Consider the following 20,229-nt stretch of genomic DNA (forward strand, 5'->3'; position numbering starts at 1 on the left):
TTTCCTAGCAAGTAAAACCTATTAGTTTATGCATGTGTATATATACCTTTCAAATATTCGGGTTGGAGCAAGGACACTATCATTGCACGGAGGAAAATTCTCAGGTGAATTTAAAACAGCCAGCCAACAGGGGGTTTCTCTTTCTTACCAAGATGTGGTTCTTATTGTTATTTGGTTTGCGCTGTTTGAAGCAAATATTAAAATGGGTATTAATGATGAATTAATGTTGTGCGGAAAACAATAATTGTAATGATTTCTTGTTTGCCTTGAGTTGGGGGTGGGTCCCGCCTGCTGTAGTTACTTGAATTCATTCTGAGTCCTGAGTGTAAAGCAATGAAAAAAAGCAAATCATGCCTCCAAAGGGACGGCTTTGATGACAAAAACTATTTGATTCTATGATTATGTTTTCCGTTCGATTTAAAAAAGTAGAGATCCTAGAATGTTAAAAAGAGTTTTGTCACGCTAATATGTGTTTCTAGCCAAACTCCAAAGTCTATTTAACTTTATGCTGTCAAAAGGTGCTCTAATGGAGGCCATTCAGTTGGCATGACTCATTTACCCCCAAGCCAAAGACCCATTTATTAGATTAAGTAATGGGTTTTTGATAAGACCAATGTGGTATGTCTCATTGTCCATTATTCATTTCGTGGCTCGAAAAAACGTGTTTTTATACTTTTTGAGAGACTATATATGCTACTACCGGGAGCACTGGATTCTCTTCAACCTTCGGTAAACCACGGCATAACAAATGACCGAAAATGTCTGGTTTTTTTAAACCACAAAGAGGAGAGGGGACAAGGAAATGATGAATTCACTGTAGCTTTTTCATTACAATTTCTACATCTATTATACATGGAGATACAAGAATGTACAACCGAAAAAAAAAAAAAAATCAGTGTCACAAAAAATGAATTACCCATGTACAGACAACAAAATTGCCGACCATCATCACACAAATGACTATACATTCTAATTTTCCAGTTGAAAGATGAATATTTTTACCAGAACCTGTCCTTGTTGACACTCAAGTAACCGGCCATAACTTTTCCTCCAGTATTCCTCATTCCATCTATTAGGTAACACCAAGTTGAACCCAATGCTCCAATGAAAAAATCGGCATCAGCTGCCATTAAGAAATTAACCATGGGATAATTTGTGCTGGTCTCTCTACCAAGACTAGCTTCATAAGTAGCCATTGTAATATTTCCGACTTGCCTTGTTATATGTGTGTAGTAAAAGTTCCAGTGTTGGTACCTTTTTGATTTATCAATAACTTCCTGGGTTTAAATCAAAACCAATCTTATATATGAGATCACTGCAATAAAACTATCACTTTCTTTTCTCGAAAATGAAAAACGAGGGGGGAGGGAAAAAAAAAAAAAAAAAAAAAAAAAACCTTTAACTTATATACCTGCATTTCTGTGGAGAGCCAAACACTTTTAAGGTGCGGGAAGCTATTTCTAATGCGGTCAGCAAGATTCATGTATTCTTCAAATTCAACCACCTTCATTTCACATGCTTTATCTCCCATTCTTACATGCATGCTTAGTAGTGGCCGGGGTACCCAAGCCTTGTGATTTGACCATACATATACATCAATGTCAGATTTTTCTTTGTTTGTAACATCCTGCAACAAATGTCTATCATGTAAGTCTAGTTTTTTGAGAAGATTAGACTTGTGAGATTGAATGAACTATTGGATGATTGTACTTATCTATGATTCAAATATAATATATATATATATATATATATATATATATATAACATTTGAGGATTTCCAACTCCTCATCTGTAAAATTAGCTTCCTTTTAGTTTCAGGGAAAACTAGATCTCAAGTAGGTATTACTGTCTCGGACTACCATGTTGCATCCCACTCAAAAGGAATTACAGAGAGTTCAATATAAACTTGAATGGAAATGAGAAACCTATAAGCCATTATATGGAAGATCTGAAATGAGACCTATTTCTGTCTTCACATGTTCTAAAACCAAATATGCAAGACCTGAACCATGGCCGCCTATGAAGAAAATCCTCCATTTGACAACTTACCAAGATTCATTTTCATTCTTAAAATTCCTTCTTATCTTCCCTTGGTCCTACAAAGCAAAAACAAAAATAAGGAGTGAAGTTGCAAACCTTAGGCCATTCCCCTCCAAAACTTCTTAGAACCATACTTGCAGCTTCTTTTCCAAATGCTGTATGCCGAGCAACATTCAATAATTTACATGTATACTCGCTTTGAAACCTCATCAGATATCGTACTGCCTGAAAATAAAACAAATAGTATCAGAACTAAATCATGAATTATTAAATGATTACATTAACTAGAAGAAGCAATGGGATTTATAAAGACTGAAGATGATCCTTAATAAGTAAACAATGGGATTACCTGTGCTCTCCACCATCTTCGATCCATTTTTCGATGGTAAGTAATTAAACTTCCATTTATTTCTGTTGTTGGTTGCATATAACTCCAAGGATTACCCCATATCCTGCATTAACATTAATGCTAATGAGAACTGAAGTAAGCAACAGAATTTGAAAACAAAAAAGGTTAAATATACATCATAGCGTACCTAGGAGTATGTCCAGCCCATATTTCCTTGGAAGTATAATTTTCTTTTCCTGTTATAATTCCTTTCTTCCATGCTTCTTCACTCTCCATGAGCTCAAAAGCACGATCTCGACATTCTTGGGATGTCTCTGGAGAGAAGTAGCAAGACCAACTGGAGCGGGATGAACCTATAAATTTGCAGAACTTCAACATCAATGGGAAATCAACTTTAATATCTCTGAATATTGCTTCCCATAAGATGGGTTTTAAAGTTGCATATTAAGTTATTAGCAATCATCCCTTGTTCTCACATACAATGGAATGCCGCTAGATATTGAACTTTTTATCTTAGGTCCAAGTTTACAATTAAACTCTTCTATTTCAAAGTTATATACTTGGACACTCTCATGACAGTAAAAGGTCCAGGGTCAGTATATATATATATATATATATATATATATACCTTTACAACCATCATGATCAGCACGGTTATAGTAGTTGGTAACAAGGACTCTTTGCTCATTGATTGCAATAGCAAGAAGGCCACACATTCCAGCAATCTGAGCTCCAATACCAAATCCAGGTAGCCTCTCCCAGTCAGTGACAAGAAACTTCACATTAGGATCCCTGCAGTTCATAGGATGCTGATGGAGCCATATATCGCGTTGCACTTTTCTAGTCAAAGGGTAATTTTCTTCATCAGATCCAGATATCTGCAAAAATGAGCATAATTGAGAATAAAAATCATTACATAGTAAAACCATGTGAAAATATGTTCCAAATTCCGCAGAGTAAACAACTGAGTTCCATGCTACTGGATTCAAACATATAGACGTACCCAGGGAGGATAAGCACCTTCAGATGCAGCCTGATGCCTGAAATGACTCAGCTGCTCATTATTTGCCGGATGCATTTTCAGCAGACCCTTCCAACTTGTCCATGGAGGAAATGTCTCATCAGTTCCATTGCGCTTATCGAAGTGCTCATTAACTTGCGCTTTCAATTTGCAGTTTTCCAAATGTGGCGCATTTGGCAAACTAGATCTATTCAGTCCAAGTTTCAGAACATGTTCATTTTCTCTAGATGTTGATTGATCAGTTAGTAGAGAGCTCCAAGCTGAATACAGTAATGAGTTTCTCTCATCATCATCCTCATCAATTTCTTTACCTCTTGGTGAATCATCTATTCTATATATTTCTTTTAATCTAGAGCTGTTGTTTGTGCCTGTATGATTTTGAATACGAGCAATCATTATAAAATAATGAGAGCAATTAAAGATATGACATTCTTCAATGCTAATTAATATTGCAATCGTAGAAAACTTCAAGATATATAATATAATTTCTAGAAACCACCCAAATATTTGATCTTCTCAATTATCAACTGCTTCAAAAGGCAGGGACTAGTGGCTTCGATTGGAAGAATAATTGACAGAATGACTACAGGTGGATTTAATATTAAAGAGTATTGGATATAGAAAATGCATAATAAAAGTCAAACGACTAAAGAAAGTAAAATGCTAAACGTAATCATCAAGAAGGTATTCTAACTTTACGTAGCTGTGAATGCACGCACTTTAAACATTATTTTCATGCTTTTGTTTATCCCCATTAATTTTGATCCTAATCAAAACCTCATTCAAAGTCTCTCAAAGACCAAACTTCTTTACCTGAGCAAATTATATTCCCAAATTGCTTTCACTTTATGCAAAACCCTCATTCTTCAATTTTTCCTTCTAGTTTAAGCATAGGAAAGTTGAGAAACAATTTGATCACTTTATTAACAAAAATGAAGACTCTTATTTTGTTTGGTATGAAAACCTACAAACGTCTAATACAAATAATAAAATAAGCAAATAATAATAGAGAATAAAAAATAATTAAAAAAAAAAAATAACCATGAGAGAATTTCACTCACTGATAACATCTGAGGTTGAATTTGGTGGTGAAGTAGTAGCCATTGAAAAGCTTGCGAAAGAAATTCCGGCGAGCTCAAAAGCAGCAAGTGATGTGAAAGCAGCAAGAACCAAATAGGTAAGACAGACTCCAAGAAGAAAACCCACCACACAAATTTGGCATGAAAATGACGAACCCATCTGCAAAGCCTTCTGTGAGACTACTCTCTCTAGAGACTTCTGATTTACTTGTTCCATAATTTTCTTTTTTTTTTTTTTTTTTCCTTCCACAAATTTACGAATCAAACTTCAACAAAGAAAGAGAAGCCCAGAATTTCCCCAGAAATTGGCTTTTTTTTCCTACCAAAATCTCATGGCATGCCAACTAACTCATAACTAGAATCACATGAAGAAATTCAACTTTTTCAATTTCCTTTTTTCTTTGCTTTTCTTTTTTTTTTTTTTTTCCAAAGAAAAGAAAAAATAAAATATTTGGAGAATAGGCTAATTATTCCCAACCAACCGAGGAAGGAACAAAATCACAGAAGTGTCATTCTCAACCATCCATATCACCTTAAAAACTCAGTGGTCCAACTCTACATCTTCTTACCACAGCTGGAAAAAGAAAAGCAAAAATTCACCAATTCAGAAAATCAAACCAGAATACATGAGAGAAAATTGGTAAAAATCAGTAACAAGCAGCAAACCAAAATTTAACATGATGAACTGCAAACTAACATAAAGAAAATTACACTCCCCAAAACCGCTAAAAGATTGAGAAATCTGTGTTCTGAACAGTAATCTTACTTAAAACTATAGAACTTAATTAACAGTTTAAAACACACATAAAGAGTAAAGGATAGAAGTCTAGAAAAGTCTTGTCATTAAAAAACAAAAAGAAAAAGAAAAAGCAAACCAGTTGGGGATGAAGAAGAAGAAGAGGAAGAAGGGTAGAAAAAAACGACAAATGGGTTTCACACCCAAAAGGAACATGCACAGAGACACATGCCATACAAAGGACAACGTAACAGTATAAAGATGATGACACAGATAAACCAAAAGCTAGCCCAGCTAGTCACAGGAAACGTGGTTTGATTTTCTGCCATAGCTTTTTTCTTGAACGACAAATAATATATGTATATAATATATAAGCATTAAAAATCAAATGGGTATTACAGTATATCAGACAACCAGCATTAAGAGAAAAGAAAGGAATGAACTTGGCATTGGGAAGCTGACCATGGTCAGTTTTTCTCGAGAAAGGATTAGACACATCGAGCTTTCTGAGTACCACCCACCCCAGTCGTCAAAAAACTGATTGTAGTTTTTTTGAGAATTTTCTGCCAAATTCAAAGCCCAAGTGATTGGAAACTGCCACACTGGATAAGAAAAAAGAATTTGGAGTATTACACAACCAATAAGAGAGCTTTTGTTTCTTTTTGGTGCATGTGAAATTTATAGAATTTTGGAATATATTCTCTCTCACTTCCCCAATTGGGTCCCACTCTTCCACTCCCCTCCAACTCATCTCTCTTTGAATCTTCACCCACTCTACTCTCTAGTCTCTCCCCCAAAAATATTGACATAATAAAAAATAAAAATAAAAATAAAAATAATTAATTTGTTTATGGTGATGAACTCATGATAAATACATGGAAGGAAGATTTGTTTGGTGTTGAGAAATTAATGATGTTGTAGGTATTAAAAACTTTGTCTCAGTTACAGATTAAACAACAACATTTTAATGATTATTACGTAAACTTTATTGGAAATGTGATTGGTTTTTGATTTGATATTTTGATTGAAGAACAAGCAAAGCAAATTTTAATCAAAAACAAAGTAATGACTTTTAGGGTGTTGAATGCATGGAAGTTATATGGTGTAGCCGATAATATGTATAATCGAAGCTCTAACTAAATCAAATATTAAAATCATGGATTATTAAAAAAAACAGGTGGGCCCACATCCTCTTAAAAAAGTCTAGGCTTTGGCCGAGGTGGTCGGCACTCAGTTCAGTTGGGATCATAATATCAACAAAATAAAAAATATATATATTTTTTTTCAAATTTTTTTGTTTTTCTTATCCGATATAATTAATTACCCAGTTTCTTTTTGTTTTTGTTTGTATTGACTGGTTGAAATTCCCGAGGAGATATATGTTGCATATTGATATTATCTGCTTATGAATTCCTGAAATAAATGGCCAATAGTCAAAGAATTAACCATTAAATCTATTATGTTATTTAAAAAAAAAAAAATGTTTTTTTGGGTGAAATTTTATGGTGAAATTGAAGGCTTAAGATAAATTGAGGCTACAGTGGCAACCAGATCAGTGCGTTATTATAATTCTTTGAATATTTTTAATTTTTAAGCTAGTTTTTATTCATTAATATCATTGTGTTTTAAAATATATACTGCATTTAATAAATTTTTTGAACCTCTATTCTATTTGATAAATTATATATTAAAGGGTTAATTTTCGTTCGCAAAAAAAAAGAAAAAAAAGAAAAAAAAAGTTAATTTCAAAAAAAAAATCTGATAAGAAATTTAATTTTTCAAATAGCGAATTTTGAGTAAAATTATCTGTTTTTTTGTTACATTTTTATTCTATTTCAAAAAAGAAAATTAAGGTTTTGTTAAAAAAACAAATTCAAATTAAGTTTAATTCTATGTCAATGGAAACGATATGTTAATAATATTTCAAATTGAAAAAAAAAAAAAAAACAAATCTAATATTAATAAAATCCCGTGGTTACATATTTAAGCAGATGTCTAAAGAAGATTATTTTATTCAGTCACTACAAGAAAACCAATTCTATATGGCCTTTGGTTGCTGGCAGGAAACATCTACTTGGAAATAGTCCATACAAATTTTAGTCAAAATGAAAAAAAAAATAATAATAATAATAAAATAAGAAGCTCCATATAATATGTATCACGATGGACAACATAATAAATAATTATATACACGATGAAAACGAAGAGATAAAGAATTATATACAATAATATAAAAAAATTATAACATAAAACAACTGCATTTTTTTGAGTAATGGTTTCGTGTGCATTTTGACACTCCTATTATCATCATATATATATATATATATATAAGTAATATGATAAAAAATTTATAAAACTAAATTATGAAAATTTTTACAATCACTAAATTTATATAATTTTTATAATTTAACAGCTATAAATAATTATTTTTTATATTTATTTTTTATAAATTTCTCACTATATCAAAACTAAATAATCCAACATTAATAAAATAAACTTTCCATAAAAAATAGACTTCTTTGCAAAACTAATGATAATAAAATACATTTTAGGAAATGCATGCATCCACATCTTCCCTAGCACATAGACGTGGATATAACTAACTACACATATTATTTGTTAGACAGAGACCGTACAACTATAAAGTTGAGTAAATATAACCCATACCTTACCCCAAAATATAAAAATAAAAAATAAAAAAAAGAAAGCGTTGGCATTTGGAAATTCATTTTATTGTTCAATAATACTTTTTTTTTTTTTTTTTATGTTTACCAAAAGCAGAACAATTTTTTTGTTCATACATTTTATCAAAAAAGAGAACAATTTTTTTTGTTCATACATGGATAATCTGATAATAAAAGTCTATTATTTTCTAATGCATATTCGAATGGCCTCTCCTGCCCTTAATGTTAAAATAATAATAATAATAATAATAACAACACTTATTTTTAGTTATATTATATGCATTATCGAAATTTCCATATGTTTTAAAATTTAATAAAAATAAATAATTAAGATTCAATACAGTAAAAAGTGTCTATGCGAAGAAATGGTGCACAATGAAGATGACACGTCGACAATCTTTTATCAGTGGACCCACTTTACACATATGAGAACGACCTCCACATCGACAATCCTAAAAATTAGAGGTCGCTGGGTCCCAAATCACATAACAATAACAAAAGAATAACAATTAAAAAAAATTATTTATTTATTTATTTATTCATTGGGTGTATAAATGAAATTTGAAGTCACTTTCAAGTAGACAGATAATTATAAGGCTCTCATGGGTCATGGACCTCATGATCACAGAGGACAATTGAACCAGCTGGAAAGTTTGTACTTGAAAACTCTTGCTTTGCACTTTCTGGGTTTTTATATGCAAACTTGAATCTTTCCCAAATTTTGATCTCGACCCTTCGTTTTACTGAACTTAATCAAAGCCTCAAAGGGGCACTTCTGCAAAAGACGAAGGTGGACTAAAATATTCATCAATTTGATTGAAGTTGCCAAAAGTAAAACAGTAAATATAAACAAATCACATTAATTAGCAGAAGAACCTTTTTATTTCAAGATAGCCTTAAGGTCCATAAGATCTCAAAAATATAAGACTGAAACAAATGAAAGATAAGTATCAGTACGTAATTTTCAAAAAATATGGGTATCAGAACCTTAATGTGTCCAAGTTAACATACTGGAGTTTCTAAGGATGGATATGGAATCCAAACAACAGATGAAGATGGAGAAAAAGGTTAAGCCTCGAGTTCCTCCGTTTTTTGAGAATGATATATAATTAATAGATAAAATTTGTATATATAAACTAATGAACAGTATCAACATCAAATATTTCTTCTTATTTTAAATTTTATCCGTGTGTATGCTTAGCCTTCTAGTTGTGTTTTGAGGTTTCCAAACTGAAAAAAGAACGATTCAGAAGCTAATGACTATCACAGGAACATACAACAGACAAGCAAGAACACACAAACAGATAAGAAGTTCCAAACTTGAATTTCATTTGATTTTCTTCCATTACTGCATTTTCCTTTGTAAGCATCTAGAGAATGAGATTACAACCTAACAACTGATGATAGATAGACATAAGGAAAAGAAACCCTGATAAGGAAAAAAAAATATATATATATATATATATATAATCCTATGTAATTTTGGTACAACATGCAATAAAGAACTTCTGCCATTCTTATTGAACACAATGAGCAACAAGGTATAATAAACCATGAGTCTCCAATGGTGGCTCAAAAATGTTACACATGAATTAAAATTAAAAAAAAAGAAAAAAAAATTCCATGTGATCAATGAAAGCAAGGTATGAAATACGCTATTTCACAAGAAAACTTGTATAGAACCTCTGTTGAATGTTTAACATCTAGTAGCTACGCCTACATGGAATTGGACCAGTGAATCCACTAAACCCCATTTAAGTAACTAGTCTTCTGCGGTCAGTGGGATGAAAACCTTCAGTGCACCTCATCTAGCCATCCGCAAGACGGAAATCTCGTCTGCAAGATGTCAATAGTCCACTGATTAGGCTCATACCCTTTCCGACGCATTCTTTTGTACAACTCAATAGCATGTTCCCTATCGATGCTTCGTCTTCTGAAAAGCATATTGTATGTGTAGACATCAAGTGGGAAGCACTTTTCAATCACTTCTTCCAATTTAGCAACATGTTCGTTCACTGTAACGCGACCACAAAATGCACCAATAAGCATGCCAAGCATTGAACTACCTGATGTCTCATCCTGAGCTTCTCTCAACCGAAACCAAGTCTTATAGAGTTCTTGACTTTTCAAAGAATGCAACAGAAGTATGTTACCAATAAAAGAAGTAACTTGACGTCCCTCCTTCTCAAAGTCAATAATAAGATTAACTGCAGTATCATATCTTTTATTTGAGCACAGCAACTGTATCAAAATTTCGTAGCACTCAATACTTGGAACTATATTGTTCTCCTTCATTTCCCTCATGAACTCAAGTGCAATATCCGCCCTGTTGGCTTTACATAGACCAGTAATCAGACTGTTGTATAGTTTTCTCCCAATCTTTCTTCTCTTGCGCAAATCATTAAAGAAATTCAAAGCATCAAAAATTCGGTTATTCCTCAGATAACTCTGCAACAAAAGAATATCAGAACACAAATTGGGCTTAATCCCTTTACTCCACATCAAATCAAATACATGTTTGGCTAGATCAGGTTTTTGGGCATGCCCAGCTCCATCAATGAGGAAGTTGTATATATAACAATCGATGGGTTCAGGAGACAACTGCATCTCAAGCAAATTCTGGAATTGCTTTTCTGGATTTTCCATCCCACATACGCATTCAATAACAGACCTGAACAACTTACGAGTTGGCATGTGACCCTTCTTTTGCATTTCGCTGAGAAGTGTGGCAGCATTTTCCCCATTAAAAGAGCGACCCTTCTTTTGCATTTCGACGATAAAACCCTTTATCAAGTTAAAGTAAGCATTCTTTGTAGTAACTTTATTTCTTCTGTTGAGTTCCCGATGTAACTTATGACCATATTCTAACCTCATAGCTCTGCAGAAAGCTGATATAAACTTACTAAATACAGAACCACCTGGAAAGTTTCGCTCTAAAGCAACTGAAACCAACTCCTCCATCCTATCAAGATTTCCCTCTCTGCACAAAGCATCTGCAATAATAGAAAACGTCTTTCTACCCGGACAATAGCCTTGGTCAATTGAATTCTTTAACACATGATATGCTTCATCGGTGCTCCCATATCCACACAAGGTGTTGATTAGATAATTGTAAGCCATGCTATTTGGGGAGAGCCCAAACTCTGACCTCGAATTATACAAGTCAAGTGCAACATCCACCATCCCAGCTTTGCATAATAAGCACAATGCAGCATTCATAGTGATCTTATCAGGGGATATCTGACCTTCCTTCATCTCCGTCAACAAATCATAAACCTCCATAAGCCGGTTCTCCCTCAGAAGCCTACATATCAAGGTATTATACCGGAATACGTCCGGAAGGTAACCATCCAATGACTTCTTGGTCTTGAAGAACTCCAGAGCACCATCTAGTTTCCCAGCCTTTACAAGATCCAATATCCACACACCATACGCATTCTCCAACACTGCCATACTTAAATCCTGAAACTCCTCAATTAAGTTGCCGGCACGCTCAAACTTATTACTCTTACAAAGAGCATGAACAAGCAAACCCAACTCATGCCCACTCAATGGCTTCTCATCTCTCACCAATTCACGGAAATAAGCTTCCGCCTCATCGAACAGCTTCTGGTTACAGAAACTCTTCATCATCACACAGAAAGTGATCTCATTCTCGAAACCCCTTAAGGAAATCTGCTTGGCAATAACCTCAACCGCATCGAATCGGTTCTGCTCCACCAAAGCATTCAAAACCACATGATAACCGAAGCTATCCAAGTCCAGTCCCTGAAAGCGCATTTTACCGAACTCTTGGAGTGCAGTCTCGGGTCTACCAGCAACAGCATAACCCATGACCAGCGTATCATGGAATCTCACCTTGTGGGTGTTTCTGTACTTCAATCTCTCAAGGAAAGCCAACAATGAAGACATGAGCTTTTCCTTAGAGAGTATATTGAAAAGGCAGTTGTAAGTCGCTCGGGTATGGCGGAAGCCAGACTCTCCAGCCCAGTCGAAGAACTTGATGCACGAAAGCACGCTTTCCTTGCGATGCCCATAACGGAGTACTTCCAGAACGAACTTCTCGGTGAGTCGTAAACCCAGCTTGGAAAGCGACAAGTCGTCGGAGGGGCTCAACTTGGTGTCGACTAGGTGGTGGTGGTGGTGGTCTTGGTCTTGGTTGATGCTGCTTCTGAGGATCTTGAAAATCTGTTTCATCAAAACGTCATCGTTGTGGCGGCTCTTGAACCATTCCTTCAAGTGCACGGCCATAATGTCCTTCCTTAGACGGATCAAATCGGTGTTCAGATCAGATATTGCTGTTGATGGTCTCGTAGGTAGCCATGTTGTCGTGCCAAAACTGCCACTGCCACAGCCACTACTACTACTAGTAGCATAAGAATTACATAAAGTAGAAGAAGAAGAAGAAGAACAGAGAAGTTGAGATTGGGATAAACAATAATAATTAGCCCTAGTTTTAGCTAAATGCTTCACTTTCAGTGATAGCATTATCACCCTCCTAGTAATCTAAAAACAAAACAAATATCCAATTTGCAAATTTGCAAATTGGGAATTTTTTTTATTTTTAAATTTACTGCTTGGATTGAAGGAAAATAATCTGTTTATTTTCTAAGGAAAGGAAAACATTGGATTGGGGGTCATCATCCAGGGGATGAAAGTAAAGTGCCAACAAAAAAAGGGGAAGCTTTGGTTTATTGGGGAGTCCACCCACCGCCGCCAAAGGCTATCAAAGAAGACGCTTTTGAGAATGATACCGACGGCTGCCTATGTCCCGGCAATTTTTTTCCCCTAATCTACTACGAACTCACCCATCACAACAATCGACATCAGCGCCGATCAATCACACCCATTCTCCGATTCCCTAATCAGCTTTATCAAATCTTATAAACAATAATAATTTTAAAAAAAAAAGGAAAAAGAAAAAAAAATCAGCTCATCAAATTAATTAACTTCTATACTATTATTTTATCCATTTTTTTGACTTTTTTTTTTTTTTTTGGGGGAATGGTAAGCATGTCAATTTTTCTTTAAATATATATATATATATATATATGCAAACTTTTGTTTTTGTTTTTAATTTTTAATTTTTAATTTTTTGATTCAATATTGATGAAAAAAATAAATCAAAAAAAATGAAGAGGAAGTGTTAATAATAATAATAAACTGAAATATAATTGTCAGTGTAAAACAAATAACCTTGTTACCAATTAAATGAAATAGCATAATTTTCTTTTTCCTGATGAAGTTTCTTTTATAGATTTGTACTTGGTTTGCTCTTGATAGCTTGGGATGATTCAAGCTATTAAGCCTAAATAAATAATAAACATTTGGAGAAGCCAGGATTTAATGATTTTAGATGACATTTAAGTGATAAAATAATGTTTTATTCCATTGAGAAAACCAAGTCAAAATTATGAAAAAAAATAAAATTATACAATTTTTGGATCAACTATTTTTATATGGCTTTTTTATAAATTTTTAATACATAATAAAAAAAATATTGGTATGATTTAATATTTTAACTCTTTTATTTATTTATACCACTTATCAAATAATTTATAGAAAAAATATGCAGAAATAAATGATTTAAGATTTTATCTCGAAAATTATATCTTCCCATCTAGCCAAAATAAATAAATAAATAAATCACATCTTTCGAAAGAAAAACTTTTTATATGCTAACTTTTCAAAGCTTCAATAATAGAATGAATGGATGAATAGATCAATAATAGCATTTAAAGTTACAAGGCCATTAATTACCAAAGTCATAAGGTCATTTTGTTATGAATGGTACAATTTTTTTTTTTTTTTTTTTTGATAAAATAGTTAAGAGTGGCACATATTTTCAAGGAGGGAAATGAATCCCCAACGGTCACATTTCAGAGCTTAAACAATAATAGAAACCAATTTCCCTTGAATAAAGCCAAAATTCTTCTAAATAAGATGAATCTTCTTAACGGTCATATTTCAGAGCTTTCAGATTCTTTTCAAGTCTCTCTCTTTCCTCTCATGAAGACCTTGTAAACATTGCATAGTCTTCTCTTTTGAGCAAAGTATAAAGGCACTTTATAGAAGTCGATACTCAAAAACTGGGTAATGATGAGGTGCTTTCCAGCTTGTTTCAGGGCTTCTAAGCAGCAAAAATACCACAAATCACTGAATGCTATTCCCTCTCAGCACCAAGTAAGACCCAGCTTTGATTTTTTTTCCATGGCAAAACCTTTTTTTTTTTTTTTTTTTAATATCTCTGCGACATTTTTTGATATTTATTTATCTGAGATTTGTGATAGAGCAATAAAGCTACTGAAGCTGTTCCGTCCACTGAATATATAAACCAAGAGAAGGCCGTTAAACCCATCACAGGATCGAAGTAAGCTTATCAATATTACTTAGCAATCTCGGAACTCAATTTTCTTAAATGGCATTTTTATGTTATTTTCTGATCATATGCTTGTGTTTCCATAAAAATGTTCAGAGCAGAGGTCAAGGAGGAACTGAACAACGATTTCAAAAAAAGGGTGATCTTTGATTTGAATGTTGAAGCAAAAGAGGAACCATCTTACAAGGAAGTTGACAACAGTAGTAACTTGGTGGAAAACAACGAGGAGAATAAAGAGAGAAACCGAAAAGTAGTGGAACCCATTTTGGATTTCATTGCCTCTAGCAAAACAGCATCTTTTACTCTGAATCACAGGTACCAAGATTGCAGAGACAGTGTGGATGAATATGAAGATATAGGATTAATTCAAGTAAGTGATTTGGATGAAGATGATGATGATGATGATGATGTTGAAGATAAACAGTTAGTGGTGCAAGAGGAGTCTTCTGAATCATTGTTTTCTTTATCGATAGATTCCAGGAAACATGTATCTGATGCTGAAATAGGAGAAAAGGAGGTTAGTAGTCCAATGCCGGTTGATAAGGTAGTTAAGACAACTGAGTCTTGCCCAAATGCTCGAAATAGGAGTCAGTATGTTCATTCAGTGTTGAACCCAATTGAAAATCTCAGTCAGTGGAAGGAGCTTCAAGAGGGATCAAAACCAAGCCCACCACCATTGAAGAAGCATTACCAGGGAAAGGAGAATAGCAGTTTAGATCAATATATTAGCATTAGCTTTTCCATTAGTCCAGAGCCAAGTTTCAAGTTATCAGATCCAAATTTGAAAACGAGGTCAAGTGCTTTGAAGCCAGTAGAGCATGAGATTGGAGTTGAAACCAGCCTTTCAAGCTGGTTGGTTGAATCTGAAACCACACCCAAGTCCAATGGCAGCAACAATTCTGTGGAAAACTTTAGATCTGGGAAAGAAAATACAGCAGCCAAGAGTCATGAAGATAGGCCAATTTTAGGAGCATGGACAGTTGAAGAGTTGAAACAGTTTTCCACTTCTTCATCTCCAAGAAGGTTGAGAAGCCAGAGTCCTGATGAAACACCCATTATAGGTACTGTTGGAAGCTACTGGATTCACACTGGCCAGAAGTTGGATTACTCGGATTCGAGCTCTTCTTGCGGAGGAACGCCAATCACACCAGCAAGAGACATAGAGACCATAGAGGTGAAAGTTCATTGCATTTGGTTTCATTTTTCAATTACTTTTGTAGATATAGATCACTGAATTTACTGAATAGGTGTTTTTGGATTGTGCAGGGCAAAGGAGTAAGCTCTAAACCTATTCCTTTTGAGGCCAGATTGGAGAGAGCTTGTGATATGGGTGTTAGTGAAGCTTAGCTTGTCCATGAATATAGAGTAATTTCTTGTGAATGTACTATCTGTGCATATTAATGGGGTTTCTTTAGTTCCAAGTGTCGACTTGGATTGGCTACAAGAAATAAAATAATAAAAATGAAATTCCATGTTTTATTTTCCTTATGATTGTTCTTCGACAACAAATAATTCTTCGTTAAATTGGATCTACCGTAGCAGGAGAAAATCTCCATTGATATTCACATATTATATATGACAAATGTACATCAAAGATAAAAATAATTTATTTTCTCTAGCCAGGAAAAGATACAATTATTATTTTTTTTTTTTAAGTTAAATTCTAGGTAACATCAAAAATAAAAATAATTTATTTTTCTCTAGCCAGGAAAGGATACAAAATTTTTAACTAATTTAACTTAAATTCTAGCGTAATATTAGTACAAAAGAAATTGATTCTAGCATTTATGTGATTATCTTGAGGCTTTCCAGCATTCTCTGTTGATTTTCTACATATCATGAAAGAGCCTCCGAATCTGGTCAACAGTGGCAGGCATCAAAGTTACCGGGCAGCGCTTATACTGTGCCAATAGATACATAGTAATCAAAATTTAGTTACATGAGATAACTATATCAATCAAAGTAAAACACTACCACAGAAGATAATTCTAGTAGGAAAATTAAGGGAAGATTGTTCAAATGTGTGGGTATGATAGCAGTTTGTGTTAACCATGTTTTTAGAGGATTCTATTTTAATAAGCACTGACTAGCAGACTTCCTCAAATACAATGGAAAAAATTGCTTCTGTTAGTCTTTAGCGACAGACAGTGTGGAGGATCCCTGTGTTTCACTCACCTGAGAAACATACTTGAATATGCAGGCATAGCAGAAGACAAACCCTGAAACTGTAACTACAGAAGGATTCCCACGCTTCTGTGAACATAAAGGACAAAGTGTTCTGTCCGGTGGCAGTGGAATGCCCTCTTTGGCAACCTGTTTATAATGATAACTTGAGGAAAAGGATGATTTATATAACACAATAACAAACTCAATTCTAAATCTCTGCTTCTAACATCACTATAACTGGAACTGCTATAAAAAATATATTATAACAAAGTAACAGCATGCCCCTCTGAAAACCTAAACAAATTCCTTTAAATTTATTGAAATTGATAATATATACATATACATATACATATACATATATATATATATATATAATTTCTTTCTCTTGTTATACTTGGAACTGATTATGGCAATAAGACTGAATGAGAAAGAATTCAAGAAAGATAGATTGATAAGTGCTTCACCTGCGGGGGAGGAGGAGGTGGGGGTGGGGGATATACAGTTGGAGCTGACATTCTTTCCTCAGCAGACTGGTACCACCATTCCATCATCTGTGGGTTAATTCATATCCATAAAATTATCATGGCAATCTATAATTCTTTAATGAGAAAAGGAAAACAGCAAAAACACTGCTCGAATGGATATGTCAGTAGGATCATTTAAAAAGATCATCAGGCAGCTTAACATAAGGTATTCTCAAGAAGTTGTAATAAGCATAATAACATACACCCTACAAATATGTTCCGTATGGCCTTTCTTCTTCAATCCTTTTTTTTTTTTTTGGTCAACTTTAGTTTCCATCTCTGTTTTCCTATTCAAATATCAGATTTTTCAAGTTTCTTATCGCGCAGTTAGTCTTTTCCACCTAATAACAGAATCAAGAATAATTACTATCACTTATAATTATCCAACTTTGACATTGTCATTGCCTTTTCTTGTAATTAATAAACTATAACACGGACATTAGAATAAATAGGTAAGCCACACTTACTTTAAAAAAGAACACTGCTGCAATCAACCCAGTCTGTGCATAATCAAGCACTGTGTATGTACAGCTGAGCAACACTCCTTGTACTGCCTGTAATGCAAAACATATGTCAGATAACTGGACATCAGCGTTAAAATAGCTGAAATATAGCATTTATGCAGTAAATATGATAAAGAATCAAGGTTTCAGCAATCCTACCATCCAAACAAACTCAATGAAATTATACCTTTAACCATGGAGGGCCACGGAGTCTCTCACGTTCACGACTTCTTATCTTTGAAATTCTAGATGAAGTATCCATCTTCCTTGATATGAAAATTTTAAATTGTGAAAAATTCATATATATAAATATATACAAAAAGGTCATATGCATAATGATTTTTTTACAAAGTGAGTGCTGTTTTTAAGTTCTTTAACATATACTTGACAAAATCTACCCATTGTCATTCGTATTACATCAAATGATCAAGTTTTCAAGCAACAACAAGATGCTACGAAGACATTTTATAGACGTGCATACAAATCTATCTTCCACACACACAAAGGGAAAAAGAAATTGAAACCTCATACCAGCTCTTGGCCAGTAGCTCGGCAGACATGAATCCCAAGTGCATGTAATCCTAAGGAATAGAACCCGGTAGCATCCAACAAATATAACAGCTGATAAGCAAATGATAACCCTGCATTACCAAAAATCTACTTTAGTAACCACATATCTAGCCTACCAAAACTAAAATTCTCAAAAAAAGAAAGAAATTATTTGCACAACAAAGACACGGCCAAAGGATGCACATACCTTCACTACTAGCATGTAACCATGGGTAGCAAGCACCTACAATTTTCTGAATCCTCTTTGCAAGACGTGTCCTAACTGATGCATCTGCATCAGAGCTTCCTCTTGAAATAAGAGAACTCTCTTCGGTATCAATTATGTCAACATCGTCAAATCTTTCATCCCCATCTCCCCATAAACTTGCTTGAAGCCTGGCTTCCCTTTCTTTATTGTAGATCGAATGCAACTTTGACTTAAAATACGGTAGCACAACCTATATATGTTTTATGTAATCATTTACCCATAACCAGCGAGAGCTATAAGGAAAAAGAAAAAACAATGACTTGAAATGACTATATTATCAGCATATCAGATGACACAGTTCTATGGGACATCAAAAAGGAAAGAAAAGAAGAAAGAATAGCTATATAAAATATGAAATAGACTATAAATAAAACAAGGACATAAATCGCTTATAGATAGCATAAAATGCTTTCATGTAGTTTATGTAGAATTACTATTATTATTTCACAACTCTCATTTAGAAAACCATAAATCAAAAGAAGAAGAAGGTTGTACCAGAACTACAACTGAAAGAACTCTTTGGCGCTTTTGTAATCCAGAATGATGGATCTCACCACCTGAGCTCGCATGAGCATCATCCCTCTTTACTTTTATATTTACAGCTCTCCTTCGTAACCCATATAATGATTCAGAAAAAGAAGCATCTGAAAAATATTAAAAACAGAAAAGGAAAAAAACAGAAGTAATCAGTCAAGAAGTACAGAAAATGGTCAATGCGAAACAGATTGAGCAAGCAAGACATATAAACAACAACAACCAAAAAGAAAAAAAGGGTAAAGAAGTAAAATTTAATAGCCAATTATTCTAGATGGTAATCCCAACAGAAATCCCTAATACTTAAAAAAAGGAATAAAAGAATGAAACCTGTAGTTCGTAAGCTATGAGTTTCAAGAATTAGCATAAGCAATGCAAAAAATTCGTCTTCATAGTCCAAAACCTTATGGAGGAACGGTCTTCTCAAAGCCAATACCTGTAAAACAGCAAAAGAAAGAAGCAAATTTTATATATGTTCGAGAAGTTCCCAGAGGTTCATTAAGCAATATCCTCTGTTTCTCAAACAAACAAACAAAAAAGGGAATTTAAAAATGTGAATTTGGAAGTAGTTGCAAAGCAAAATTCTTCTTTTTTTTTTTTTTTTTTTTGGGTGAAATTCAAAGAAGAATGAGCCCTGGTTTCAGAATCAATAAACTCTTAAAAGAAGAAGAAGAAGAAGAAGAAAGGGAATAGATAGTATAGGACTTAGGAGGAATCGGAGAGAGAGAGAGAGAGAGAGAGAGAGAGAGAGCATAGCATACGCCAATGGAATAGGTGAGAGCGGCGCGGAGACTGGCGGGGAGCTGCTGAGCAGCCGCCATCTCAAAGAAGGTGGGACGAGTCCCTTGGCCTCCCACCTGAAACAACATCTTCTCTCACTCTCTCCAACTTTCTTCTTCTTCTTCACCGCTCTTCTTCTTTTTCTTCTGGGGAACAATAAATTTTCACTCCAAACATCACTTATGTCTTTTATCTTCGTTTTTCTTTGTAATGGGTTATGGGTTATATTTTATTACCAAATAAAAGTAATGGGTGAATTTTTCTAATAAAATTATTAAATTTGTTTGATTTGAAACAAATCACAACATTTTCATGACCAACAAAAAAAAAAAAAAAACAAAAAAGGGGACTATTTGTCTATTAAATCAAGTTTTGAGTTAGTCTCCGAGTTTCCTTTTTTCTTTAATTTTTCCCCCCCTTTCTTTCTGGTGTAGGTGCAGCCCAAGTTGACATATATAATGAGTTTTTTAAAAAAAAGCAATGGATAAATGGCATATTAAAGCGACGATTTTCTTTTTCTTTCTTTTTTTGGCGTTGGATCAGAATTTATTTATGGTCTTCACGTTCTGTCATTTGAAATTAATAGTTAAGAGATTTTAGTTTCATGAACCAAAATC

At 33.8% G+C, this 20,229-nt stretch overlaps 4 protein-coding genes across 9 annotated transcripts; 1 reads left to right on the forward strand and 3 right to left on the reverse strand.

Moving 5' to 3' along the window:
* Window positions 1-803: 803 nt before the first annotated feature.
* LOC107412321 (uncharacterized) lies at window positions 804-5,877 on the reverse strand. Of its 6 annotated transcripts, XM_048469101.2 has the most exons (10): window positions 5,688-5,877; window positions 5,022-5,063; window positions 4,472-4,649; window positions 3,393-3,778; window positions 3,018-3,267; window positions 2,577-2,742; window positions 2,390-2,492; window positions 2,137-2,265; window positions 1,412-1,627; window positions 804-1,277 (listed from the first exon to the last, which is right to left on the reverse strand). In XM_048469101.2, exons 3-10 carry the CDS (start codon window positions 4,647-4,649, stop codon window positions 999-1,001), a joined length of 1,707 nt encoding a protein of 568 aa, XP_048325058.2. In that variant the 5' UTR covers window positions 5,022-5,063; window positions 5,688-5,877; the 3' UTR covers window positions 804-998. The 6 variants fall into 6 exon arrangements, with proteins under 6 accessions (XP_048325058.2, XP_015875559.3, XP_015875560.3 ...); XM_016020073.4 differs by having other exon boundaries at window positions 4,472-5,063; XM_016020074.4 differs by lacking the exon at window positions 5,688-5,877 and adding an exon at window positions 5,365-5,609 and having other exon boundaries at window positions 4,472-5,063.
* A 3,530-nt stretch (window positions 5,878-9,407) lies between these two features.
* On the reverse strand, window positions 9,408-12,825 carry LOC107412340 (pentatricopeptide repeat-containing protein At1g71210, mitochondrial). The gene has a single exon (XM_016020108.4). It carries the CDS (start codon window positions 12,395-12,397, stop codon window positions 9,704-9,706), a length of 2,694 nt encoding a protein of 897 aa, XP_015875594.2. The 5' UTR covers window positions 12,398-12,825; the 3' UTR covers window positions 9,408-9,703.
* Window positions 12,826-13,847: 1,022 nt separating this feature from the next.
* Window positions 13,848-15,776, forward strand: LOC107412305 (uncharacterized). The gene is made up of 4 exons (XM_016020052.4): window positions 13,848-14,092; window positions 14,200-14,279; window positions 14,385-15,462; window positions 15,555-15,776. Exons 1-4 carry the CDS (start codon window positions 14,006-14,008, stop codon window positions 15,633-15,635), a joined length of 1,326 nt encoding a protein of 441 aa, XP_015875538.3. The 5' UTR covers window positions 13,848-14,005; the 3' UTR covers window positions 15,636-15,776.
* A 101-nt stretch (window positions 15,777-15,877) lies between these two features.
* LOC107412306 (peroxisome biogenesis protein 12) lies at window positions 15,878-19,932 on the reverse strand. The gene is made up of 10 exons (XM_016020053.4): window positions 19,594-19,932; window positions 19,163-19,268; window positions 18,794-18,942; window positions 18,239-18,488; window positions 18,013-18,122; window positions 17,669-17,743; window positions 17,446-17,532; window positions 16,919-17,005; window positions 16,464-16,601; window positions 15,878-16,189 (listed from the first exon to the last, which is right to left on the reverse strand). The coding sequence occupies exons 1-10, from the start codon at window positions 19,699-19,701 to the stop codon at window positions 16,118-16,120; spliced, it is 1,182 nt and encodes a 393-aa protein (XP_015875539.1). The 5' UTR covers window positions 19,702-19,932; the 3' UTR covers window positions 15,878-16,117.
* Between the last annotated feature and the right edge of the window lie 297 nt (window positions 19,933-20,229).

The sequence above is a fragment of the Ziziphus jujuba genome, chromosome 10, assembly GCF_031755915.1.
Source record: "Ziziphus jujuba cultivar Dongzao chromosome 10, ASM3175591v1".
Lineage (NCBI taxonomy): Eukaryota > Viridiplantae > Streptophyta > Magnoliopsida > Rosales > Rhamnaceae > Ziziphus > Ziziphus jujuba.